The sequence below is a fragment of the Oncorhynchus keta genome, chromosome 11 (assembly GCF_023373465.1).
Source record: "Oncorhynchus keta strain PuntledgeMale-10-30-2019 chromosome 11, Oket_V2, whole genome shotgun sequence".
In the NCBI taxonomy this organism is placed as follows: domain Eukaryota; kingdom Metazoa; phylum Chordata; class Actinopteri; order Salmoniformes; family Salmonidae; genus Oncorhynchus; species Oncorhynchus keta.
Window position 1 is genome coordinate 10,605,557 of NC_068431.1, and position 27,855 is coordinate 10,633,411.

At 43.2% G+C, this 27,855-nt stretch overlaps 1 protein-coding gene across 2 annotated transcripts; it reads right to left on the bottom strand.

Annotated features, from left to right (window-relative positions):
- Positions 1-23,217: 23,217 nt before the first annotated feature.
- Positions 23,218-26,516, bottom strand: LOC118389796 (beta-2 adrenergic receptor-like). Of its 2 annotated transcripts, none has more exons than XM_035779648.2 (2): positions 26,350-26,516; positions 23,218-26,136 (listed from the first exon to the last, which is right to left on the bottom strand). In XM_035779648.2, exon 2 carries the CDS (start codon positions 26,124-26,126, stop codon positions 24,912-24,914), a length of 1,215 nt encoding a protein of 404 aa, XP_035635541.1. In that variant the 5' UTR covers positions 26,127-26,136; positions 26,350-26,516; the 3' UTR covers positions 23,218-24,911. The 2 variants fall into 2 exon arrangements, with proteins under 2 accessions (XP_035635541.1, XP_035635542.1); XM_035779649.2 differs by having other exon boundaries at positions 23,218-26,139.
- Between the last annotated feature and the right edge of the window lie 1,339 nt (positions 26,517-27,855).

The following is a 27,855-nucleotide window of genomic DNA, read 5'->3' on the forward strand; positions in this document are numbered from 1 at the left end:
CGGTATGAACCCAACACTGTCTGATGTACGGTATGAACCCAACACTGTCTGATGTACGGTATGAACCCAACACTGTCTGATGTACGGTATGAACCCAACACTGTCTGATGTACGGTATGAACCCAACACTGTCTAATGCATAGTATGAACCCAACACTGTCTAATGCACGGTATGAACCCAACACTGTCTGATGTACGGTATGAACCCAACACTGTCTAATGTACGGTATGAACCCAACACTGTCTGATGTACGGTATGAACCCAACACTGTCTGATGTACGGTATGAACCCAACACTGTCTAATGTACAGTATGAACCCAACACTGTCTGATGTACGGTATGGACCCAACACTGTCTGATGTACGGTATGAACCAAACACTGTGAAAAGTGTTGATGAGTCTCAGATCAGGCCAATAATAGGGCTGGATTACCGAACAGGCATGCAGGGCACGTGCCCACGGGCCCCCGACCTCCAGGGGGCCCCAAAACCCCCAGAATGAAGTGTTTTTTGGGAGGTTGGGTGGGCCCCTGGAGATAGGTGCCCTAAATGCGTTCGTCCGGCCCTGAATACGACCCCAACAATGGCAGGTCACATCATCAGCTTCACATACAAAGATCACACCTTCTACATCTTTCCACCAAAACAATATTTCCAATTACGAGGGCTGTCAAATGAAAAAAAAGGAGATAATAATAGGTCATAGGTCATAGGTCATCACAGGATGGGCTCAAAGTGAACTGTAATTGAAGATTTTTTCATACAACAAAAACATTGCAAGAATATTAACGTCTTCATTTTGTCTAAATTAACACTTAGCGAAATTAGGTAAATTGAGAAAGCACACTTTTTTTCAACCTCAATGTCAACTTGTTTTCACATCGCATTGTAGATTTTAGCTGTATATATCATGTATTTTGGACGTGTTCAGTGTATTTTCAATGCTTTCAGAAGATGCAATTAATCACAATAACAAAAATGATCAACTAAAATTACAAAATGTTCTCTCAAGTTAACAGATGAACTCTGACAGACCCACTATTTATGTTTAACTCCTCGGTGAATCAAGTCAAAATGACATTAGTACATAGTCATTTCAATATAAAAAGCGTGTGGAACCAGTTGTAATGTAATTACAAATTGCAAATCTTAACAGATAATCTATCATCTATTTTTTTAATTTATCAGATGACCTAACTCTTCATATCTTTAGTTGAGTTACTCCAGTGAACAGCAACTTCCTGTTGTGGAGTAATAAAAGACCCTCACATGAAAAAGCAGGATTCTGCGGCTGCTAGTGATTTGCATAACAGGGAATCAGAAGGTGGGTCGACAGCGTTTCATGCAGCACAAGTCGATGTTCAGCCAAGAACCACACAGGTACATGTCAGAAGATGATGAATATATGTTTTGCGTTCTGGTGAAGTCCATTAGGACTGAAACATAAATGTGTTTTTTTTCACCAAAGGAAGTCAATGAAAGAGCACCTCTGTATAAAGAACCTCTCTATATAAAGAGCCCCTCTATACAAAGAACCTCTCTATATAAAGAGCCCCTCTATATGAAGATATATAAAGAGCCCCTCTATATAAAGAGCCCCTCTATATGAAGATATATAAAGAGCCCCTCTATATAAAGAGCCCCTCTATATGAAGATATATAAAGAGCCTCTCTATATAAAGAGCCCCTCTATACAAAGAACCTCTCTATATAAAGAGCCCCTCTATATAAAGAACCTCTCTATGTAAAGAGCCCCTCTATATGAAGATATATAAAGAGCCCCTCTATATAAAGAGCCCCTCTATACAAATAACCACTCTATATAAAGAGCCCCTCTATATAAAGAACCTCTCTATGTAAAGAGCCCCTCTATATAAAGAGCCCCTCTATATGAAGATATATAAAGAGCCCCTCTATATAAAGAGCCCCTCTATACAAAGAACCACTCTATATAAAGAGCCCCTCTATATAAAGAACCTCTCTATGTAAAGAGCCCCTCTATATAAAGAGCCCCTCTATATGAAGATATATAAAGAGCCCCTCTATATAAAGAGCCCCTCTATATAAAGAACCTCTCTATGTAAAGAGCCCCTCTATATAAAGAACCTCTCTATGTAAAGAGCCCCTCTATATAAAGAGCCCCTCTATATAAAGAGCCCCTCTATATAAAGAACCTCTCTATGTAAAGAACCTCTCTATATAAAGAGCCCCTCTATATAAAGAGCCCCTCTATATAAAGAGCCCCTCTATATAAAGAACCTCTCTATGTAAAGAACCTCTCTATATAAAGAGCCCCTCTATATAAAGAGCCCCTTTATATAAAGAGCCCCTCTATATAAAGAGCCCCTCTATACAAAGAACCACTCTATATAAAGAGCCCCTCTATATAAAGAGCCCCTCTATATAAAGAGCCGCTCTATATAAAGATATATAAAGAGCCTCTCTATATAAAGAGCCAAATAAAATTGTATCGGTCACATACACGTGTAGATGTTATTGTGGGTGTAGCAAAATGCTTGTGTTTCTAGCTCCGACAGTGCAGTAATATCTAACCATTTCAGTTAATACACACAAAGGAATGGAATGGGATTAAGAATATATAAATATATGGACGAGCAATGTCAGAGCGGCATAGTATAGAATACAGTAAACATATGAGATGAGTAATGTAAGATATGAAAACATTATTAAAGTGTTAAGTTTATTAAAGTGGCCAGTAAGTTAAGTTTATTAAAGTGGTACAGTTGAAGTCGGAAGTTTACATACACCTTAGCCAATTAAACTCAGTTTTTCACAATTCCTGACATTTAATCCTAGTAAAAATTCCCTCTCTTAGGTCAGTTAGGATCACCACTTTATTTTCAGAATGTGAAATGTCAGAATAATAGTTGAGAGAATGATTTATGCCACGTTCTGACTTTTATTTCCTTTGTTTTGTCTTTATTTAGTATGGTCAGGGCGTGAGTTGGGGTGGGCAGTCTATGTTTGTGTTTCTAGGTTTGGTTTCTGTTTCGGCCTAGTATGGTTCTCAATCAGAGGCAGGTGTCGTTAGTTGTCTCTGATTGAGAATCATACTTAGGTAGCCTGGGTTTCACTGTTGGTTTGTGGGTGTTTGTTTCCTGGGTGGGTGTTTGTGCCAAACGGGACTGTTTAGTTTATATTCACTTTTTTACTTTGTATTCTGTGGTGTTTATATTATTAAAACATGGACACTTACCACACTGCATTTTGCTCTGATCCCTGTTACTCCTCTTCAAACGAAGAGGAAAAATGTATTTCAGCTTTTATTTCTTTCATCACATTCCCAGTGGGACATAAGTATACATACACTCAATTAGTATTTGGTAGCATTGCCTTTAAATTGTTTAACTTGGGTCAAACGTTTTGGGTAGCCTTCCACAAACTTCCCACAATAAGTTGGGTGAATTTTGGCCCATTCCTCCTGACAGAGCTGGTGTAACTGAGTCAGGTTTGTAGGTCTCCTTGCTAGCATAAGCTTTTTCAGTTGTGCCCACAAATGTTCTATAGGATTGTGGTCAGAGCTTTGTGATGGCCACTCCAATACCTTGATTTTGTTGACCTTAAGCCATTTTGCCACAACTTTGGAAGTATGCTTGGGGTCATTGTCGATTTGGAAGACCCATTTGTGACAAAGCTTTAACTTCCGGACTGATGTCTTGAGATGTTGCTTCAATATATCAACATAATTTTCTGTCCTCATGATGCCATCTATTTTGTGAAGTGCACCAGTCCCTCCTGCAGCAAAACACCCCCACAACATGATGATGCCACCCCCGTGCTTCACGGTTGGGATGGTGTTCTTCGGCTTGCAAGTCTCCACCTTTTTCCTCCAAACATAACGATGGTCATTATGGCCAAACAGTTATATTTTTGTTTCATCAGACCAGAGGACATTTCTCCAAAAAGTATGATCTTTGTCCCCATGTGCAGTTGCAAACCGTATTCTGGCTTTTTTTATGTCGGTTTCGGAGCAGTGGCTTCTTCCTTGCTGAGTGGCCTTTCAGGTTATGTCGATATAGGACTCGTTTTACTGTGGATATGGATAATTTTGTGCCTGTTTCTTCCAGCATGAGGTCCTTTGCTGTTGTTCTGGGATTTATTTGCATTTTTCGCACCAAAGTACGTTCATCTCTAGGAGACAGAACGCATCTCTTTCCTGAGCGGTATGACGGCTGTGTGGTCCCATGGTGTTTATACTTGTGTACTATAGTTTGTACAGATGAACGTGGTACCTTCAGGCGTTTGGAAATTGCTCCCAATGATGAACCAGACTTGTGGAGGGCTACAATTTTCTATCTGAGGTCTTGGCTGATTTCTTTGGATTTTCCCATGATGTCAAGCAAAGAGGCACTGAGTTTGAAGGTAGGCCTTGAAATTTGTCCACAGGTACACCTCCAATTGACTCAATTGATGTAAATTAGCCTATCAGAAGCTTCTAAAGCCAATACATAATTTTCTGGAATTTTCCAAGCTGTTTAAAGGCACAGTCAACTAAGTGTATGTAAACTTCTGACCCACTGGAATTGTGATACAGTGAATTATAAGTTAAATAATCTGTCTATAAACAATTGTTGGAAAAATGAATTGTGTCATGCACAAAGTAGATGTCCTAACTGACTTGCCAAAACCATATTTTGTTGACAAGAAATGTGTGGAGTGGTTGTATAACAGGTTTTAATGACTCCAACCTAAGTGTATGTAAACTTCCAACTTCAACTATACGTCTTGATTTGCGACTCCACTTTGTCTCTATGCTGATGTTTTGCCTGTTTGATTGCCTTACAGAGGGTATAACTACACTGTTTGTATTCGGCCATATTCCCAGTCACCTTTCCATGGTTAAATGCGGTGGTTTGCGATTTCAGTTTGGCACGAATGCTGCCATCTATCCACGGTTTCTGGTTTGGGTTTTAATAGTCACAGTGGGGACAACATCTCATATACACTTCCTGATAAACTCAGTCATCGTATCAGTGTTTTTTCATCAATGTTATTCTCAGAGGTTACCCGGAAAACAATCTTAAAGCGTGGACTCCGATTGGTCAGACCGGCATTGAATAGTCATTAGCACGGGTACTTCCTTTTTGAGTTTCTGCCTATAGGAAGGGAGGAGCAAAATGGAGTCATGATTAGATTTTCCCGAAAGGAGGGCGGGGAAGGCCTTGTAGGCATCCAGGAAGTTGGAGTAGCAGTGGTTGAGTGTTTTAGCAGCGTGAGTACTCCAGTCAATGTGTTGATAGAACTTCAGTAGCGTTTTCCTCAAATATGCTTTGTTAAAATCCCGAGCTACAATAAATGCGGCCTCAGGATATGTGTTTTCCAGTTTGCATAAAGTCCAGTGAAGTTCTTTGAGGGCCGTCATGGTATCGGCTTGAGGGAGAATATACACGGATGTGACTATAACCGACGAGAATTCTCTTGGGAGATAATAAGGTTGGCTTTTGATTGTGAGGTATTCTAGGTCGGGTGAACAAAAGGACTTGAGTTCCTGTATGTTATCACAATCACAGTTAATCATGAAACATACATCCCCTCCCTTCTCCTTCCAGGAGAGACATTTATTGCAGAGGAGGATGGGAGAAACTCCCCAAATACTGATGTGCCAAGCTTGTAGCGTCATACCCAATTGCTGCCAAAGGCGATTCAACAAAGTAATGAGTAAATGGTCTGAATACTTATGTGAATGTGATATTTCTGTTTTTCATTTTGTATACATTTGCAAACATGTCTAAAAACCTATTTGTTTTGTCATTATGGGGTATTGTGTGTAGACTGATGAGGGGAACAACGATTTAATCAATTGTTGAATAATGCTGTTAACTAACAAAATGTGAAAACAATTCAAGGGGTCTGAATACTTTCAGAAGGCACTGTAGATCTTTGACTTGGAATTTTAGGACCCCTTTAGGTATATATAAAGATACACAGTACCAGGCAAAAGACTGGACACACCTACTCATTCCAGGGTTTTTCTTTATTTTCAGTCCTTCTGTAGCTCAGTTGGTAGAGCATGGCGCTTGTAACGCCAGGGTAGAGGGTTCGATTCCCGGGACCACCCATACGTAGAATGTATGCACACATGACTGTAAGTCGCTTTGGATAAAAGCGTCTGCTAAATGGCATATATTATATTATTATATTACTATTTTCTACATTGTAGAATAATAGTGAAGACATCAAAACGATGAAATAACATAATGTAGTAACCAAAAAATGGTTAAACAAATCAGCCTTGTTGACAGCTTTGCACACTCTTGGCATTCTCTCAACCAGCTTCAATTAATAGGTGTGCCTTCTGAAAAGTACATTTGTGGAATTTCATTCCTTCTGAATGCGTTTGAGCCAACCCGTTCGTATTGTGACAAGGTAGGGGTGGTATACAGAAGACAGCCCTATTTGGTAAAAGACCAAAGTCCATATTATGGCAAGAACAGCTCAAATAAGCAAAGAGAAATGACAGTCCATCATTACTTTAAGACTTTAAGGTCAGTCAATACGGAACATTTCAATAACTTTGAAAGTTTCTTCAAGTGCAGTTGCACAAACCATCAAGCGCTATGATGAAGCTGTCTCTCATGATGACCGCCACAGGAAAGGAAGTCCCAGAGTTACCTTTGCTGCAGAGGACAAGTTCATTAGAGTTACCTGTCTCTCATGAGGACCGCCACAGGAAAGGAAGTCCCAGAGTTACCTCTGCTGCAGAGGATAAATTCATTAGAGTTACCTGCACCTCAGATTGCAGCCCAAATAAATGCTTCATAGAGTTCAAGTAACGGACACATCTCAACCTCAACTGTTCCGAGGAGACTGTGTTTAATCAAGCCTTAATGGTCAAATAAACCACTACTAAAGGACACCAATAAGAAGAAGATACATGCTTGGGCCAAGAAACACAAGGAATGGACATTAGACTGGTGGAAATCTGCCCTTTGGTCTAATGAGTCCGAATTTGAGATTTTTGGTTCCAACCGCCGTGTCTTTGTGAGATGCAGAGTGGGTGAGCGGATGATATCCGCATGTGTGGTTCCCACCGTGAAGCATGGAGGAAGAGGTTTATTGGTGTGGGGGTGCTTTGCTGGTGACACTGTCTGATTTATTTAGAATTCAAGGCCCACTCATTCAGGCACACTTAACCATCATGGCTACCACAGCATTCTGCAGTGATACGCCATCCCATCTGGTTAGCGCTTAGTGGGATTATCATTTTTCAACAGGACAATGACCCAAAACACACATCCAGGTCTATTTGACCATGAAGGAGAGTGATGGAGTGCTGCATCAGATGACCTGGCCTCCACAATCACCCAACCTCAAACCAATTGAGATGGTTTGGGATGAGTTGGACCACAGAGTCAAGGAAAAGCAGCCATCAATTGCTCAGCATATGTAGGAACTGCTTCATGACTGTTGGAAAAGCATTCCACATTGAGCTGATTGAGAGAAGGCAAAGGCAATGTGTCACGCCCTGACCTTAGAGAGCCGTTTATTTCTCTATTTGGTTAGGTCAGGGTGTGATGTGGGGTTGGCATTCTATGTTTCTTTATTTCTATGTTTTGGCCCGGTATGGTTCTCAATCAGGGACAGCTGTCTATCGTTGTCTCTGATTGGTTAGGTCAGGGTGTGATGTGGGGTGGGCATTCTATGTTTTGTGTTCTAGGTTTCTTTATTTCTATGTTTTGGCCCGGTATGGTTCTCAATCAGGGACAGCTGTCGATCGTTGTCTCTGATTGGGAATCATACTCAGTGTCTCCTGACCCCTCCTGTCTCAGCCTCCAGTATTTATGCTGCAGTAGTTTATGTGTCGGGGGGCTAGGGTCAGTTTGTTATATCTGGAGTACTTCTCCTGTCCTATTCGGTGTCCTGTGTGAATCTAAGTGTGCGTTCTCTAATTCTCTCCTTCTCTCTTTCTTTCTCTCTCTCGGAGGACCTGAGCCCTAGGACCATGTCCCAGGACTACCTGACATGAGGACTCCTTGCTGTCCCCAGTCCACCTGGCCATGCTCCTGCTCCAGTTTCAACTGACCTGAGCCCTAGGACCGTGCCCCAGGACTACCTGACATGAAGGCTCCTTGCTGTCCCCAGTCCACCTGACTGTGCTGCTGCTCCAGTTTCAACTGTTCTGCCTTATTATTATTCGACCATGCTGGTCATTTATGAACATTTGAACATCTTGGTCATGTTCTGTTATAATCTCTACCCGGCACAGCCAGAAGAGGACTGGCCACCCCACATAGCCCGGTTCCTCTCTAGGTTTCTTCCTAGGTTTTGGCCTTTCTAGGGAGTTTTTCCTAGCCACTGTGCTTTTACACCTGCATTGTTTGCTGTTTGGGGTTTTAGGCTGGGTTTCTGTACAGCACTTTGAGATATCAGCTGATGTACGAAGGGCTATATAAATACATTTGATTTGATTTGATTTGATGATACTTAGGAAGCCCTTTTTCCCTCCTTCAGTGTGGGTAGTTGACTTTGTTTAGTGGCCCGTTTAGCTCAGTTCAGCTTCACGGTCGTTTCTATGTTTATTGTGTTTGTTGGCGACATCATTATAATAAACGTAAGCACGCTCACCACGCCGCCCTTTTGGTCTACTTCTTTCCACGGCCGTGACACAAAGGGTGGCTACTTTGAAGAATCTCAAATATAAATATATTTTTATTTGTTTAACACTTGGTTACTTGGCGTTGGTGTACTTGGTGTTATTTCATAGTTTTGACGTCTTCACTATTATTCTACAATGTAGAAAATACAAAAAATAATGAGTAGGTGTGTCCAATTATATATATATATACATATATATTTGATAAAATATTGAATTTTGGCTTTTACTACGATAGTCCATAGAAACGGATTGAATAAACGTATTTATAAATGGCAAATGACAGTCAAATAATAAATCATAAGGAATACGATTTTGAAGTCTCTGTCCTATATCTAGGAGATGTAAGAATGTTCAGGAAACATTTTAGGTTTTTTTGGACAGATATGTAACCCCTTATTTTTGTTGGCACATAACGACCTCCACACTTCCATTTGTTTGTATGGGTTACCTTCAGAGGAGTCCTGTGACACCTGTGGGAGTGGTGGAGCAAAACAGAGAACACCACCGTGTTTGTGAGAGTCTCGGCCAGACCATTCGGACACTACATGTACAGACGTTTTCGTGAGAAGACCGGAATTTCGAGGGAAATCTCAAGGTCTGACAAAATGGCAGACATAGGCGATTGCTTTGGATTGAGATGCCGCTAATGAACTGACATCTCCAGCTTTGATGGGTATTTTTTTATTCTCTCACACCGAGTGCGTCAATAAACTCTACTCTCATGGAACACATCATCATGTTTTACCTGCTGAATGACAAAATAGATTTGTGTTGTCAGAGTGAGTCAGTGTGGGACTGAGTGAGGAGACTAGAACAAATGTCCTCTTTCTGCAATGTTCCCTTCCCTTTATTTGAGGCACATTGGGTGAAATAACATTGTGTTCTTCTCTGAAATCAGCACCAGTCTAAAGCCATATTTTTTTGGTCCTATTACCATCACAACACCGTTTTTGCCATCACATAATTAAAGCCTATGATTCATGTAGGTCCATAAAACCTACTGCCCAGACACAGGCACGTGCTCACGCTGTATGTTCCTCAATGGTAAATAGACACAGAGCAACAGTAGGCAAACGTAAGCAGTTTCTCTAACACTAAGTGTCTACGTGGAGCAGTGTTGACACACACTAAAGCCAGGTGTTTTACTATTCAACGACTGAACAGCAACACCAAACAGCACCAATGGGTAACAAACCATAAATGAATGTCATTGGTGCACTCCTCGTTTCTTGTAGAATTGCTGATTTATTTATCCATAGTGGACCATATTTTTTTATTGGTTGTATTGACAGTTTCACAGAGACCACTCTGGGAGTCTTTCACAGAGACCACTGTGGGTGTCTTTCACAGAGACCACTGTGGGTGTCTTTCACAGAGACCACTGTGGGTGTCTTTCACAGAGACCACTCTGGGAGTCTTTCACAGAGACCACTGTGGGAATCTTTCACAGAGACCACTGTGGGAATCTTTCACAGAGACCACTGTGGGTGTCTTTCACAGAGACCACTGTGGGAATCTTTCACAGAGACCACTGTGGGTGTCTTTCACAGAGACCACTGTGGGAATCTTTCACAGAGACCACTCTGGGAGTCTTTCATTACTGAGGAATGCACTGAGGATGACAGCATCACAGTAACCACCAGGTTGGCAGCCAAATGTTGTCCCCTGAAAGTTGATATAAGGATGACAGAGAGCTGATAAATGGATGACAGAGAGCTGATAGATGGATGACAGTGGTGATAAATGGATGACAGAGTGGTGATAGATGGATGACAGAGAGCTGATAGATGGATGACAGAGTGGTGATAGATGGATGACAGAGTGGTGATAGATGGATGACAGAGAGCTGATAGATGGATGAGAGAGAGCTGATAGATGGATGACAGAATGGTGATAGATGGATGACAGAGAGCTGATAGATGGATGACAGAGAGATGATAGATGGATGACAGAGAGGGAGGGAGCAGTTGGAGAGGACAGTGTGTTGTGACAGGAGTGGAGATCTTGGTCCAGGCTGGATTTACACGTATGGATTTAGTGTCCAACTCATGAGGCAGTAACATCAGTCCCTGGACCATTCACCTTACTATTTCTGTGTGAATATTTTGCCATTAATAAGGACAAACAAAAACAACTCTGAACAGAGCCTTAGGGATGGAACACAGCAGGAACCATGGTCTACAAAAAATAATCTCTGCAGATTCCCATGTGTGGGTGACTCAGGTCTCCACCAGTGCTGTTAGCAAGGTTAACTAATTTATCATTAATGCAGATGAGATAGTGTACAAATACATTATTCAAAGTAGGGAGAACTGGACAGTGTTACTGCATGGAAACAAATTAAACAAGATACTGCACTAAGAAGTGCATCTGAGAATTAAATTGCCTAAAACGATGGACAAACCCTTATTTAGAGGCAAAAATCACACAAGAAACAGATGTTGGAAAGAGGTAGAAACATTCTCGCTGGATAATGGACCTGGCCTATCATATTCCTTTACATTCCTGAATCCTCGTCACTCCCCTACATAAGACCGGGAAGAGTGAACATGAGTGCCAACAGCAAAGACCAGCAGTGTCGTTTATTCCTTAGTTTACACAAAAACCTCTGAATCTCAGGAACACATTCTCTACGGGAGTGGACCTTATCTACAGTAATACCAGGAAGTGGTGAGGTTACACAGCTGGGGCCCAATCACGGTTAAGCCCCTAAAACAGATTGCTTTCATTAAACATCTATGAAATATCTTGTCAAACAGCCTCTGCACCGTCGTGTTGCTGAGACTTGCCAGAATAGCTACCAAAAGCTGATTTCAGGGGCCTGTCTCCACATACTCAGTCTAATGGCATCCATTAACAGCTCTATGGTGGGACGTTATCCAGATATAGGAGAAAGACCACCGTGATCACCTCTGATGTAGGCTTCAGTATTTGATTGGCCTATCAGCCTATAAATGGAAACATTATTAGCTATCCGACAATGATTGCAGCTCTTGCTTCGTTGAAAACAAGCACAACATCAGGTTGCGGGTGATGTGGAGGTAAACCCAGGCCCTGCATGTCCCCAGGTACCCTCATTTGTTGACTTCTGTGATCGAAAAAAGTCTTGGTTTTATGCATGTCAACATCAGAAGCCTCCTCCCTAAGTTTGTTTTACTCACTGCTTTAGCACACTCTGCTAACCCTGATGTCCTTGCCGTGTCTGAATCCTGGCTCAGGAAGGCCACCAAAAATTCAGAGATTTCCATACCCAACTATAACATCTTCCGTCAAGATAGAACTGCCAAAGGGGGCGGAGTCGCAGTCTACTGCAGAGATAGCCTGCAAAGTAATGTCATACTTTCAGGTCCATACCCAAACAGTTTGAACTACTAATTTTGAAAATTACTCTCTCCAGAAACAAGTCTCTCACTGTTGCCGCCTGCTACCGACCCCGTCAGCTCCCAGCTGTGCCCTGGACACCATTTGTGAATTGATCGCCCCCATCTAGCTTCAGAGTTTGTCCTGTTAGGTGACCTAAACTGGGATATGCTTAACACCCCGGCAGTCCTACAATCTAAGCTAGATGCCCTCAATCTCACGCAAATCATCAAGGAACCCACCAGGTACAACCCTAACTCTGTAAACAAGGGCACCCTCATAGACGTCATCCTGACCAACTGGCCCTCCAAATATACCTCCGCTGTCTTCAACCAGGATCTCAGCGATCACTGCCTCATCGCTGTATCCGCCACGGAGCCGCAGTCAAACGACCACCCTCATCACTGTCAAACGCTCCCTAAAACACTTCTGTGAGCAGGCCTTTCTAATCGACCTGGCCCGTGTATCCTGGAAGGACATTGACCTCATCCCGTCAGTTGAGGATGCCTGGTCATTCTTTAAAAGTAAGCTTCCTCACCATTTTGGATAAGCATGCTCCGTTCAAAAATGCAGAACCAAGAACAGATACAGCCCTTGGTTCACCCCAGACCTGACTGCCCTCGACCAGCACAAAAACATCCTGTGGCGGACTGCAATAGCATCGAATAGCCCCCGTGATATGCAACTGTTCAGGAAGTCAGGAACCAATACACGCAGTCAGTCAGGAAAGCTAAGGCCAGCTTCTTCAGGCAAAAGTTTGCATCCTGTAGCTCCAACTCCAAAAAGTTCTGGGACACTGTGAAGTCCATGGAGAACAAGAGCACCTCCTCCCAGCTGCCCACTGCACTGAGGCTAGGAAACACGGTCTCCACCGATAAATCCATGATTATCGAAAACTTCAATAAGCACTTCTCAACGGCTGGCCATGCCTTCCGCCTGGCTACTCCAACCTCGGCCAACAGCTCCGCCCCGTAGTTCCTCACCCAAGCCTCTCCAGGTTCTCCTTTACCCAAATCCAGATAGCAGATGTTCTGAAAGAGCTGCAAAACCTGGACCCGTACAAATCAGCTGGGCTTGACAATCTGGACCCGCTATTTCTGAAACTATCTGCCGCCATTGTCGCAACCCCTATCACCAGCCTGTTCAACCTCTCTTTCATATCGTCTGAGATCCCCAAGGATTGAAAGCTGCCGCAGTCATCCCCTCTTCAAAGGAGGAGACACCCTGGACCCAAACTGCTATAGACCTATATCCATCCTGCCCTGCCTATCTAAGGTCTTGAAAGCCAAGTCAACAAACAGGTCACTGACCATCTCGAATCCCACCGTACCTTCTCCGCTGTGCAATCTGGTTTCCGAGCCGGTCACGGTGCACCTCAGCCACACTCAAGGTACTAAATGATATCATAACCGCCATCGATAAAAGACAGTACTGTGCAGCCGTCTTCATCGACCTCGCCAAGGCTTTCGACTCTGTCAATCACCAAATTCTTATCGGCAGACTCAACAGCCTCGGTTTTTCGGATGACTGCCTTGCCTGGTTCACCAATTACTTTGCAGACAGAGTTCAGTGTGTCAAATCAGAGGGCATGCTGTCCGGTCCTCTGGCAGTCTCTATGGGGGTGCCACAGGGTTCAATTCTCGGGCCGACTCTTTCTCTGTATATATCAATGATGTTGCTCTTGCTGCGGGCGATTCCCTGATCCACCTCTACGCAGACGACACCATTCTATATACTTTCGGCCCGTCATTGGACACTGTGCTATCAAACCTCCAAACGAGCTTCAATGCCATACAGCACTCCTTCCGTGGCCTCCAACTGCTCTTAAACGCGAGTAAAACCAAATGCATGCTTTTCAACCGATCGCTGCCTGCACCCGCATGCCCGACTAGCATCACCACCCTGGATGGTTCCAACCTTGAATATGTGGACATCTATAAGTACCTAGGTGTCTGGCTAGACTGCAAACTCTCCTTCCAGACTCACATCAAACATCTCCAATCAAAATCAAATCCAGAGTCGGCTTTCTATTCCGCAACAAAGCCTCCTTCACTCACGCTGCCAAGCTTACCCTAGTAAAACTGACTATCCTACCGATCCTCGACTTCGGCGATGTCATCTACAAAATGGCTTCCAACACTCTACTCAGCAAACTGGATGCAGTCTATCACAGTGCCATCCGTTTTGTCACTAAAGCACCTTATACCACCCACCACTGCGACTTGTATGCTCTAGTCGGCTGGCCCTCACTACATATTCGTCGCCAGACCCACTGGCTCCAGGTCATTTACAAGTCCATGCTAGGTAAAGCTCCGCCTTATCTCAGTTCACTGGTCACGATGGCAACACCCATCCGTAGCACGCGCTCCAGCAGGTGTATCTCACTGATCATCCCTAAAGCCAACACCTCATTTGGCCGCCTTTCGTTCCAGTACTCTGCTGCCTGTGACTGGAACGAATTGTAAAATCGCTGAAGTTGGAGACTTTATCTCCCTCACCAACTTCAAACATCAGCTATCCGAGCAGCTAACCGATCGCTGCAGCTGTACATAGTCTATAGGTAAATAGCTCACCCTTTTTCACCTGCCTCATTCCCATACTGTTTTTATACTGTTTTTATTTATTTACTTTTCTGCTCTTTTGCACACCAATATCTCTACCTGTACATGCCCATCTGATCATTTATCACTCCAGTGTTAATCTGCAAAATTGTATTATTCGCCTACCTCCTCATGCCTTTTGCACACATTGTATATAGATTGCCCATTTTTTTCTACTGTGTTATTGACTTGCTAATTGTTTACTCCATGTGTAACTCTGTTGTCTGTTCACACTGCTATGCTTTATCTTGGCCGCCTACCTGGTTAAATAAAGGTGAAATAAAAATAAAATAAAAATCAGCGTCACTAAGTAAGAGGGATTCAACAGGAGATCTCACACCTTTCATGAATTATTTACCTGCTGGTACACGGTCTCTAACAATGGAATGAAATTGGGCATTCAGCGGCACAGCTTTAGTCTGATTCCGTCTTTATAATATCCATTTAGCCGATGTGGTGTGAACCTGTTCTCCTGGGGAGACTGTCTATTTACACACTTCAGTCTAAACCTAGCCTGAGCCCAGGGTAACGTGATGCTAGAGACACCTGCTATCACCACCTTGTATCAACACCAGCCAACTCCCTGTCCTGGGAACGGCTCAGCTGTCGGAATCACTCCCAGAGTAGAAATCACACCAAGATGAAATAATTATACTGTAAAAGAATCCTCAGAGGACAATAAAGAAGTGACTAGAATATGAAGAGACACACGTAATAGCTGTAATAGACTGTTTGATTATGAGTGTATTATTACTAGTGCTTCTATTTCAGTATTGTTTAATGATGAATAAGCCATTCAAGCCATATGTATCTCTCATCCTTACAGGTTGTCAAGCACAGCATAACAGATTTTAATTGTAAGGGTGTGTGAGTTCAGTTGGTGTCGTTTAACTGTCTCATTAGGCTTTGATAGTCTACAGGTGGCTTGGTGTCAGACATTTTTGCTTTGGCACCCAAAAACACTGATAGGGCTATTGTATAATCTGCTAACTAACATTTACTAACATTGAGAACTATACATAGTACAGTAGATAGCTACTACAACTAATCTCATCTTTCTCAGCATAACTCATAACCTGGATATAAACAGCTGGGCAAATAATCCAAGATGACCCACAGCACAGTAGGAAAAATAATGTAGTCAAGCTGCCTAAAAGCAAGGAGTGCATAGCTACAGGCTGGGCAGCGAGTCCCCTACCATCCTCTACAGCTGGCCAACAGCCATGTAAACAGATGGTGAACATTACTCTCCTCAAAGACCATGAGTCAGAGGATCTGATAAAAACTTAATGATTAGCTCAGAGCAGAGAAATGCAAAACATTGGACTACAGTCATATTTCATCTGTGTGATCTGTCTGTCACTGGTCTCTATTGTGGCTACAGGTCTATGGCCCTGGCCAACAATCCTGCTGGTTAGTGTCCAGGCCTACAGGCTCTGGTTAAGCACTGGGCTTGGTGCTTTGATCTGGGTATTAGAGTGAGACAATCTGGCAGCAGGTGGGGTAGATTAGCTGGATTGGATCTATTTACTACTGCAGACCAGGGAACTCCCAGAAAATCTCTTCTCATTGTCCTGGGTTACCTGTGGTTACCTAGGGTTACTGGCTGATGCCCCACTGAGACTGATAAGAGGTTGACACACAAAAGTCAGCCAAAGTGTGTGTGTGTGTGTGCATGCACACCTTTCTCAGTATTTAAAAGACTGTCTAGTTTGCCGATAGATACAAATAGATTCGTACAACTGCAAAAAAAAGGATATATTACCGTTGAAGAACAATAAATGATTTATTAAATACAAATACCATATCACATTAGTTCAACCTAAAGGTACCTATACACAATGACCACCGTAAAAAAATAAAGAAAACATCAATGCCGATACAGTAGATCATTTTGAACAACAGGGAATGGTGCTAGATTACTTACACCATACTGTGTGACTGACATGCAGCATGGGAAATGTGTCACCTCCACATTGTATTCTTGGTCAGTGGTACAGGTCTCTCCAGTTACCAGATAAAACACTTCTGTTTTTGATAATATATACAATAATCATAACACTGGCTAGCAGCAGCAGACCCACGCACTGATAAAGTGGAACAATGCAGAAAGAAGCCGTGGCTCTACAACAAGGGTCTTCAACCATTTCTTGCCCAGGGACCCCCTCCCAGGGAACAGGCGACCCAGGGACCCCCTCCCAGGGAACAGGCGACCCAGGGACCCCCTCCCAGGGAACAGGCGACCAATGGAACCCCTCCCAGGGAACAGGCGACCAATGGGACCCCCTCCCAGGGAACAGGCGACCAATGGGACCCCCTCCCAGGGAACAGGCGACCAATGGGACCCCCTCCCAGGGAACAGGCGACCAATGGAACCCCCTCCCAGGGAACAGGCGACCAATGGGACCCCCTCCCAGGGAACAGGCGACCAATGGAACCCCTCCCAGGGAACAGGCGACCCAGGGACCCCCTCCCAGGGAACAGGCGACCCAGGGACCCCCTCCCAGGGAACAGGCGACCCAGGGACCCCCTCCCAGGGAACAGGCGACCAATGGAAACCCCTCCCAGGGAACAGGCGACCAATGGAACCCCCTCCCAGGAAAACCGGCGACCCAGGGACCCCCTATGATTTATTTGGGCTGCAATTTCTGAGGCTGGTAACTCTAATGAATGTTTCCCCTGCAGCAGAGGTAACTCTGGGTCTTCCTTTCCTGTGGCGGTCCTCACGAGAGCCAGTTTCATCATAGCGCTTGATGGTTTGTGCAACTGCACTTGAAGAAACTTTCAAAGTTCTTGAAATGTTCCTTATTGACTGACTTTCATGTCTTAAAGTAATGATGGACTGTCATTTCTCCTTGCTTATTTGAGCTGTTCTTGCCATGATATGGAAGTCTTTTACCAAATAGGGCCATCTTCTGTATACCACCCCAACCTTGTCACAACACAACTGATTGGCTCAAACGTATTAAGAAGGAAATAAATTCCACAAATTAACTTTTAATAAGAAGGCACACCTGTTAATTGAAATGCATTCCAGGTGACTACCTCATGAAGCTGGTTGAGAGAATGCCAAGAGTGTGCAAAGCTGTCAACAAGGCAAAGAGTGGTTACTTTGAAGCATTTCAAATATAAAATATATTTTCAGTTGTTTAAAACTTGTCTGGTTACTACATGATTCCATGTGTTATTTCACAGTTGATGTCTTCACTATTATTCTACCGTGTAGAAAACAGTAAAAATAAAGAAAAACGGTGTCCAAACTTTTGAATGGTTCTGTACATTAGCAGCAAAATATATCACGTCTTATCATCAGGTGAAGTAAGAAGTAATCAACATTTTAAAATTAATTCATTTGGTAGATAGTTTCATTATTTTGACCTTCCCACATTATAATTAGAAGAGGAAGTGTAAACTCTAGCCTATTAGTTAGAAAGGTAACTCCAAACACATGTTTGCTAAGAGCAGCTGTTTAGCTGGTTAATTAAACAAGGGTTAGCCATGTGATGGCAAAACATTTATGTCCAAGTCAAGAAAACTTAGCAGCAGTCAGCAACACTGGGTGTCTATTTATTCATTGTGTTATTATGTTCTGTTTGGTTTCTATCTGCTATGCTGGGACGGTGTCAGTAAGTAAGCATTTCACTGTTAGTTTACACCTGTCGTTTACGAAGCATATGACAAATACATGTTTGATTTAATTGATTTGCAGGTGCATGAGTGTAATTGGCTCTAATGAATGTAATTCGCTCAATATTAGGAGTTAAGAAATACAATTACCCTCATAAGAAATAAGATAGTCTCCTATTTCTACTGTAGGTATGACTTGCTAATTTTATTTATTCTGTTGTTGCTAACGACATTCATTAAAATATTTTTACAAATATATATATAATTGTATATATATTTTGCAGACCCCCAGCAGCACCTCTGTGGGCCCCTAGGGGGCCGTGAACCCCCGGTTGAATACCCCTGCTCTGTAAGGTAATAGCACATACAGAATGTTTGAAATACATTACACTTGCAGAATTGATTCACATGACTAGAAGGTATGCAATTGAAACTGTACATCGTTTTACCATCATGGCAACAGCCACAGTGTGGAACCTGCAATGCCACATTCCCTGGAGCATTAGATTGGGACTCATATCAGGCCAGCAGAGATTGAGAAATGTAAACTCAGTTTCTTTGATCAAGTGGTCAGAGGCACCATTCCTTCCCACAGTGGAGATCAATATCTGTGCAAAAGAGAAGAGCTGCCCTTCAGTCCAGTGAGTGTTATTGTCCAACATGGACACAGCTGTTTCCATTGCATCTTTCTCGTCTCCTTGTCAGAAGAGATGTGTGAACCACCGTAGACGAACTCCACCAGTCAGTCCTTCTCACGCCTGCCTCAGTGCTTCCCAGTGCACAACAGCTGTGGGCATATGAAATGTCATGTTGTTCATGGAATCCAGGCGCAATGTCCTGTCCTGTAATGTAGGACACTGGCCTTAGCAACAGGATGCGTTTATAAAAGGGCTGGGGAGCAGCAGAGGTGAGAATAAGCGTTGGACTGGAAAATATGGTTGTAAACAGTGTAGACGGATCCTCCTGCCTGCTCCAGTTAACAGCCTCACCAGAGGGGGGCAGTGTGCTCTCTCACTACACAGAACCAGGTCTGAGAACGTAACAGACACAAATGGGTTTCATCTCAGACCTAGCATGTCAGACATGAAAATAAATATTTAACTAAATAAAATTGACTGCTAATATTTCTAGCAAATATTATTTCTAATAAAAAAAATTCCAGCTGTAAAATATTCTGCTTTTGTTAACTCTGAGAATGTACAGTAATTTCATTTGGCAAATGACATGTTTTCAGTAGGATTAAATAATTTTGATGTGTAAATATCTAAGACCATGTCTCGTACTTTTGTAGCTACGTGTCTGAAGTTATACACAATATATTCATGGTAACATTTTGCAATGCAAGGATAATACGTTATTCACATTTACAGTACATACATCAAAAGTGTCCTTGTGTCCATAACAAAGAGGGTGAGTTAGTGAGTTAACAGTACCTCATGTTTTCCTATGAAATCAGACATCCAAAGCACCATTGTCTGAACTCTGACCTAAGTATGTACTTACATACTTAATGCAGGCAAAACCAAGTATATGTTATTCTCCATAATCACGTAATAATGGATATGGTGATTAATGAATATACTGGATATGCACATTGGTTGATGCCCTCATTGACCGTGTCCCCACTTGTAAATATCTGGGCATCTGGATGGACAAAAAAGCATGTTGACAAATTAGTTAAGAAATGAAGGATTAAAATGGAATAGGTCATGAATTTTATAGGAATAGGTTATGCCTTTCATTAGATATGAGAAAACAAATAATTCAGTCAACATTCATACCGGTTATATACTATGAAGATATTGTCCATATAAATGCTGCTGCCACTGTATTGAAGCTTTTGGACACACTACGGTTTATTACGGGCAATAGGTTCAGTACACATCACTGTATTCTGTATCAGAAAGTAGAAGTCTCATAGATCGATGCATTGCACTCTTTTTGTTTATAAAGCCCTCTTGCACAAACGTCCGCCATACCTATCTTCATTATTAACTTACAAGATACCAGACGTGGGCTCATGGATGGTTATCTCTGGGGATCCCTTCGATCTGAAGGGAGGCACGATGAATTGGTGCCTCTAAAGCAATTCAAAAGGCTGGTTGAGGACCTTTGTACTGAAGAATGTGTTTGTTTTCTATGATTGTGTTCTGCTTTTCATGTATTGATGTGAATATTGATGTGTATATTGACGTGTATATTGATGTGTATATTGATGTAAGTACAGGGCTCATCTGTACAAGAGACCTTGGTCTCAGCATGACTCCCTGTCAAAGTAAAAGGTTACATAAATATTCAGACAGTTAGCACAAGCAGACAGACACCTACACACAGATCACTAGTTATCTAAGTAGTTGTAAAGTAACAGGGTTTAGTATAGACCTATACACTAACAAATCATTTGAAGCATTCTAAATATTTACAGTCAGTGCATGATGAGACCATTTTAGAGTAACTTTTTTCACTTCGCTGGCTGACGTGAGGGTGTGATACAGTCTATGGCTGACGTGAGGGTGTGATACAGTCTATGGCTGACGTGAGGGTGTGATACAGTCTATGTTCTCTATAAGTTTCAATATGTGGGACAGCAGGGTAGCCTAGTGAGCGTTGGGCGTTAGAGAGATGGATTAGTAACCGGAAGGTTGCAAGTTCAAACCCCTGAGCTGACAAGGTACAAATCTGTGGTTCTACCCCTGAACAGGCAGTTAACCCACTGTTCCTAGGCCATCATTGAAAGTAAGAATTTGTTCTTAACTGACTTGCCTGGTTAAATAAAGGTAAAAATAATTTTAAAATGTTTCACTAAAAGTGAGCTACACCATTAGCTGTGTTCATTACAGGCTGAATCGCATGCTTTAGAGGCTTCTTTTCAGTAACACCTGGACAAAATCTGCACAAATTTGAGGACACCTACAGCGTTCATCATCACTGAGAGCACCCACCCACCTACCTACCTACCTAGCCACCTACCTACCTACCTAGCCACCTACCTACCTAGCCACCCACCCACCCAACCACCTACCTACCTATCTACCTACCCACCCAACCACCCACCTACCTACCTAGCCACCCACCCAACCACCCACCTACCTACCTACCCACCTACCTAGCCACCCACCCAACCACCCACCTACCTACCTACCTACCTACCTACCTACCTACCTACCTACCTACCTACCTACCTACCCACCCACCCACCTACCTAGCCACCCAACCACCTACCTACCCACCACCTACTTACCTACCTACCTACCTACCCACCTACCCAACCAACCAACCAACCAACCAACCAACCAACCAACCAACCAACCACCCACCTACCTACCTACCTACCCACCTACCTACCAACCTACCAACCTACCTACCTACCCACCTACCTACCCACCTACCCATCCACCTACCCACCTACCTATCTAGAACATCTGCAAGTTCCAATCTTACATTTGATAATTGTTCGACAAGAATATGTGCACATTCTGCAAAAGATATAGGGGAGAGTGGGGTAAGTTGAGATATTTTTTTTTACATTCAGCATCACACGTCAAGGGAAATTTACTATTCTTTATAAAAAAAAAGATATCTACATAGAGTTTTGAAAACAGCATGTCCAAAAAAAGTGGATTCCTGGCTACGGGGTAAGTTGTAAATTGAGAATAGGGACAGAGTAAGTTAAGCCGCATTGGGGTAAGTGGGTGTTGGTGTCCTGTGACAGTGGGTGATGGTGTCCTGTGACAGTGGGTGATGGTGTCCTGTGACAGTGGGTGTTGGTGTCCTGTGACAGTGGGTGATGGTGTCCTGTGACAGTGGGTGATGGTGTCCTGTGACAGTGGGTGATGGTGTCCTGTGACAGTGGGTGATGGTGTCCTGTGACAGTGGGTGATGGTGTCCTGTGACAGTGGGTGATGGTGTCCTGTGACAGTGGGTGATGGTGTCCTGTGACAGTGGGTGTTGGTGTCCTGTGACAGTGGGTGATGGTGTCCTGTGACAGTGGGTGATGGTGTCCTGTGACAGTGGGTGATGGTGTCCTGTGACAGTGGGTGTTGGTGTCCTGTGACAGTGGGTGATGGTGTCCTGTGACAGTGGGTGTTGGTGTCCTGTGACGGTGGGTGATGGTGTCCTGTGACCGTGGGTAATGGTGTCCTGTGACAGTGGGTGATGGTGTCCTGTGACCGTGGGTGATGGTGTCCTGTGACAGTGGGTGTTGGTGTCCCGTGGGTGATGGTGTCCCTGTAACTGTGACTGTGGGTGTTGGTGGTGATGGTATCCTGTGACTGTATCCTGTGACTGTGGGTGTTGGTGTCCTGTGACAGTGGGTGATGGTATCCTGTGACAGTGGGTGATGGTATCCTGTAACAGTGGGTGATAGTGCTGGTAGGTCAAAGTTTAATTCATAGAGTGGGGGTGTACATTAAAGATATAGATCTATCTTTTCAATATCACTTACCCTTCCATTTGTCGACCAGTTGTCTGGGAAAGGGAGGTTGTTTCGTAGGCAGTTCTCTACATTAAAGGCTACTAAAGCCCATGAAACTGGTCTGTGAGATTCTTGATATGTTAATCAAGCTGAGACTCCATGTCATCAGATAGGACCTGGTGTGTCTCTGCTACTCTATCATAGCCTCTCTTTATCAAGCTGAGACTCCATGTCATCAGATAGGACCTGGTGTGTCTCTGCTACTCTGTCATAGCCTCTCTTTATCAAGCTCAGACTCCATGTCATCAGATAGGACCTGGTGTGTCTCTGCTACTCTATCATAGCCTCCCTTTCACACAGATACATGTTAATAGTATTTTTTGTTAATGTACCTCTTCAGTGTCATTCCGTCTATTTGTTCATCCCTTGCTGCTGTTCAAATGGACTTCATCCCTTCTCTCATTTCCTTGGCTGCTCTCCAGAGCCTGTTTTATGTTTGTATAAACGGGGCATGATGATGTCTGCTCTGTAACAATGTTGAGTTCATATGTAAGACACACTGCAGGAATACTACGCATAAAACGGACCAAATGCAATCATCATTTGAATGGGGGTATAGTGGCCATTGGCTCAATGTACCCCAAGGCAAACATTTAGTCTTTATTAGCCCCCACAGCTACAAGGATGCACTTTAATGCTAGGTTTAGGACCTCATATTGAAACCTATAGAGACCCCAGCAGATGTATAAAAGTCTTAAAACCTTGGTTTAGATAAAAGCATCATGAAACCTTTAAGACAATATATTTGACTTTGTGAAAATCATTTTTTTGGGGGAACTAACTTTCTTTTTCTCTGTGGTTTCTTCCTTCACAGACTCCATGAAATGATGACCTCTTCCTAAATATCTGCTCACATGATTAATGTTGTGTATGGTTTCCTAGAAACGAAGGGTGGCTCAACTTCCCCCACTCTCCCTTACTGTAGTGGTTTATTTCCTTATATTTTCACTATGTTAGTACATTGCCTATATCTATTACTACATTCTGTTTGTCTCCCAAATCAGACAGCTTGTCCAGGAATCTCTGTAAACACTGTAGCTTCACAACAACAAATAAATAAATAAATAAAACCTCCCCAAAAATACAACTTGAAACACTAGAGCAACAGCGGAGAACAGCACACAACAACACCCGTTCCCACGGTCGCCATTAACAACTAATAACACAGAGAAGCAGCAAGGTAGAGTGTAAAAGCAATCACTAAATATAACTTTACAGTCTAAATGTACTGGCTGGGTATTGGTGTCAGAATGACGTACAATGGTGGTCATACTACCCAGCATTAAGGTACTGCTGTTCTGACCTATACCGTGCTTGCAAGGGTTATTGAGGCTTGTCTGTCTGAGGGGAGGCAGGACATGCGTATTTAACCACACTCATTAAATGGTGTTGTAGAGAAGGTGAAGGTTGAGGTATTGAAGGTGGTGGCTGGAGGGAGTGGGACAGAGCAGCGTGAGCGATTGTTTAAATGTTTTTGGGTGCGGTGCAGCTGGTAATAGTGCCTGTCTGTGATGACATGCACCTGCCGTCACTCGTCAGAGATTTGGATTTGTGGGCCGTGGCCGAGGGAGCGTTCAGAATCCCACAGACAGACAGAAGCCCCTGGGAGAGAGACCCAGATCAATATGGAATGTGTTACAGACAGAGGGCTGGCACAAGTGGGAGGGACATATATTACTGTAGAACCCTAATTTGATCTTTTAATTCTCTGGACCTTTCCTACCCTGGCCTTTCCATGTCTTTCAGACCACTCCCAGCAAAGAACAGCCAGTTCAACTGACAGACAACATTATTAATTTTCATACAAACAGATTATAATGATTTGTTCTTGAAACTCTTTGAGATGGAGGTGAATCAAAAACAATGCTAATGAGGTAGATTTTTTTTTTTTTTTGTGCAACCAAACTAGAGACATGAACTTAGTACCTGAACCCTGGTGTTGAAATACACACAGACACAAGCACTAGAGTACATGACATGTGCACATACTCATGTCTACAAACCACACGTACACATGATCACGTACACAAACAAGACTTCCTAAGTCTTTTTCAGACTGTTCAATATTAAGATGAAACATATAACATTTAATAACCTACACATTACTAGAATAATATTCTTATAGTAACATATTTAAGTATGGAAATAGATTCACATGTCTTTTCCTATCCCATGTCTGCTCAGTAGGTCTGACTAAACGAGAAAGACCAGTCTACTGGTAACAACCTGCGATTCAGACAATAGAGGCAAGTGAAGGTTTATTGCAATTCCTTTTTGTGTTGGGGACACTAGACCGAGAGCCAGTACTCAGCTCCATGGTCCCAGTATCATGTATAGAGCTGCCTGGCTTATCCTTAGGGCTAACCTGCAAACTGTGTCCTCTGTATATGTATTCATTAGTGGGGAAAGCAGTCCCTCTTAGGCACAGAATCTCCTGGAAGGCGTACCTGAACTCAGGGCTCCTGCAGTATATGAGGGGGTTGAAGGCTGAGTTGGCGTATCCTATCCAGTTCAATATCCTGAATGGCATTTTAATGTTGTCCACCTTCCAGATGGTCACCGCCACGTTGAGCACGAAGAATGGCAGCCAGCAGAGAGTAAAGGTTCCCATGATGATCCCCAACGTCTTCAGGGCTTTGTGTTCCTTCAGACAGAACTTTGGCCTCTTCCCGTTCCCCCCTCCTCCTCCCCCACCATCCTGCCCCTTGTTGTTGTTGATAATCTGGGCGTGGAACCGTCCCTCGCTGCCACGTATCTTCTGCAGCTGCTTCCTGGCCTCCTGGAAGACGCGTCCGTAGACGAAGGCCATGACCGCCAGTGGGATGTAGAAGGAGACGACGGAGGAGGCAACGGCGTAGGCTGCGTTGGTGTTGAAGTCACAGCAGTGGGCGTTCTCCAGGCAGCTGAGCGCCTCGGGCTCGTCAGACACCCACCATTTCATGTGGATTGGCAGGAAGGAGATTAGGGCGGCCACGCCCCACACCGTCACAACCACCACGCACGCCTTGTGCTTGGTCAGCAGGGACGGGTAGCGCAGCGGCGATGTGATGGCCAGATAACGGTCCAGCGCGATCACACACAGCGTCTCAATGCTGGCCGTCACACACAAGACGTCTGCCGCCGTCCAGAACTCGCACAGGAAGCTGCCAAAGTGCCAGGTGTTGAGGAGGATGTAGCAGGCACCGAAGGGCACCACCAGCAGGCCCATGACCAGATCAGCACAGGCCAGAGACGTGATGAACATGTTGGTGACCGTCTGCAGCCGCTGGAAGCGCACGATGGCGGTGATGACCAGCATGTTGCCAAAGACGATGCCCAAAACCAGCAGGGCCATGATGATGCCCAGCAGCACTGCCTCGGCCTCGCTGTACTCCGAGTAAGACGATGAGTTCATCTCCACTGGTAGGTCCGATAGGTTGAACAAGGCAGACGTGCTCACATTCTCCATGATCTATGGGCTGCTTGAAGAGATTAGATAAGAAGAAACGTATTGTCGAAGACACCCATAAAACAAAGAAAAAATCATATAGGTTTATAAGCTAGTGTAAATGTAATGTGTATAAAGTCAAGGTAGGAAGCATGAGTGAGGATCGAACAATTCTGAGTAATTTCATCCAAGATTTCTTAGAGGCAATTTAATTGAATACTTAATCTTGAAGTAGTTTACCAACCTCCAAATGTTCTCCTGGTCTCCCATAAATCTAAAATTATTCCTTTTTTGGATAAAAATACGTTGCAGCTCCAATTAGGTGTTTATACTTCATTAGAAATGTTCTCCCTTCCTCTTTTACCGTGTGACACACATGAACAGTCCCACTGCTGTGTTCTAACACCACTCTGTCACTGCTGAATGTTGTTCTCGACCTAGTCAGTGCTCTTATAGCAGGCAAGAATGACATCACACTCTGGCAGCAGCCAATCAGCAGGCAGGCAGACCACAGGAGAAGTGAATAACAGTTCTTTTTAAACACAGTCATGTTTTTCCACAGAATCAAGTCAAATTAACATTATGTAACTTTGTTTTTATCTGTAATATTTGTAAAGGAAAATATTTTTTAAAATGTAATCAGATAAATCAAAGAAACTGCTGTTGTGATCGTGATTAAAGCTGTACATCATTAAATTAACCATACTAGATTATTATTTTTGTTCCAAAAAAATCAAAAAATCTACCTTCACTCTTGGCAACAACACACTGGACAAGGTGATTAGAAATTAAGTAATTGAACTTTCACTCCAAATTCTGCATCCTGGCCTTTGTTTTGAAAATGCTTTGAAAAGGAAAGGGTTGTTGACCTAGCAACATAATAGTTCTGCAGATAACTCTGCTGGAGACAAACACAACAAACAGAGCACCGTATATGGACAACCTACAGTTACATACTGTTCTATAGGGTTGTCATGCAGACCATAATTATGTCATGTGATGTCAATAGACCTCTTTCACACTTCCTGACCTGAATCTCAACCATATTCCAACTGAAAACAGAGACATAAGGTACAGTACATTGGACATGGGTATAGTAGATTCTCTGTGGTTGTCTGTGTCTCAGTTGGTGGAACACTTGCACTGCCAAGATTGTGGGTTTGATTCCCGCTGGGACAACCCATATGAAAACGTACGCACACGCTACTGTCAGTCAATTTGGATAAAAGCGTCTACAAAATGGCATATATTATATTATCATTAACTGACTGCATGGCTAGCTCCACCACATAGATTTGGTTTTATGTAGAAACACACTTAAACAAATGAACACAGTAGCATATTTGTGTTTTACATACCCTACCCCCCCAAAAATAGTTGTTTGATTTGCATTGTGTCTCAGGACATACAGTACAGTACTGTGACCGTGGAGAGAGAAGAGCTGTGACCGGGGAGAGAGAACAGGCTACATGGATCTACAACTCATTCAGTATTTAGTGACGTTAGTGTTTAGAGGCACTTTCTGATCATGGAACTACATTCTCTTTCATTAAATCCTGTTCACGCTCAGATGGAACCAGTAATGAATAAAATACATGCAATTGAACATGAGCACTTCATATACGTCATATGCAAAAATGCATAGATTGTGTCAACCACTTTGTAGACAACACAATAAACACAGCGAATTCACTTATTTATGTAGTACTACAATAACCTGCCTTTACTGTAAATATCGCGCCAGATCCAG

Coding starts and splice junctions, on each gene's coding strand:
- LOC118389796 (XM_035779648.2), bottom strand. CDS start 26,126: ATGGAGAATGTGAGCACGTCTGCCTTGTTCAACCTATCGGACCTACCA.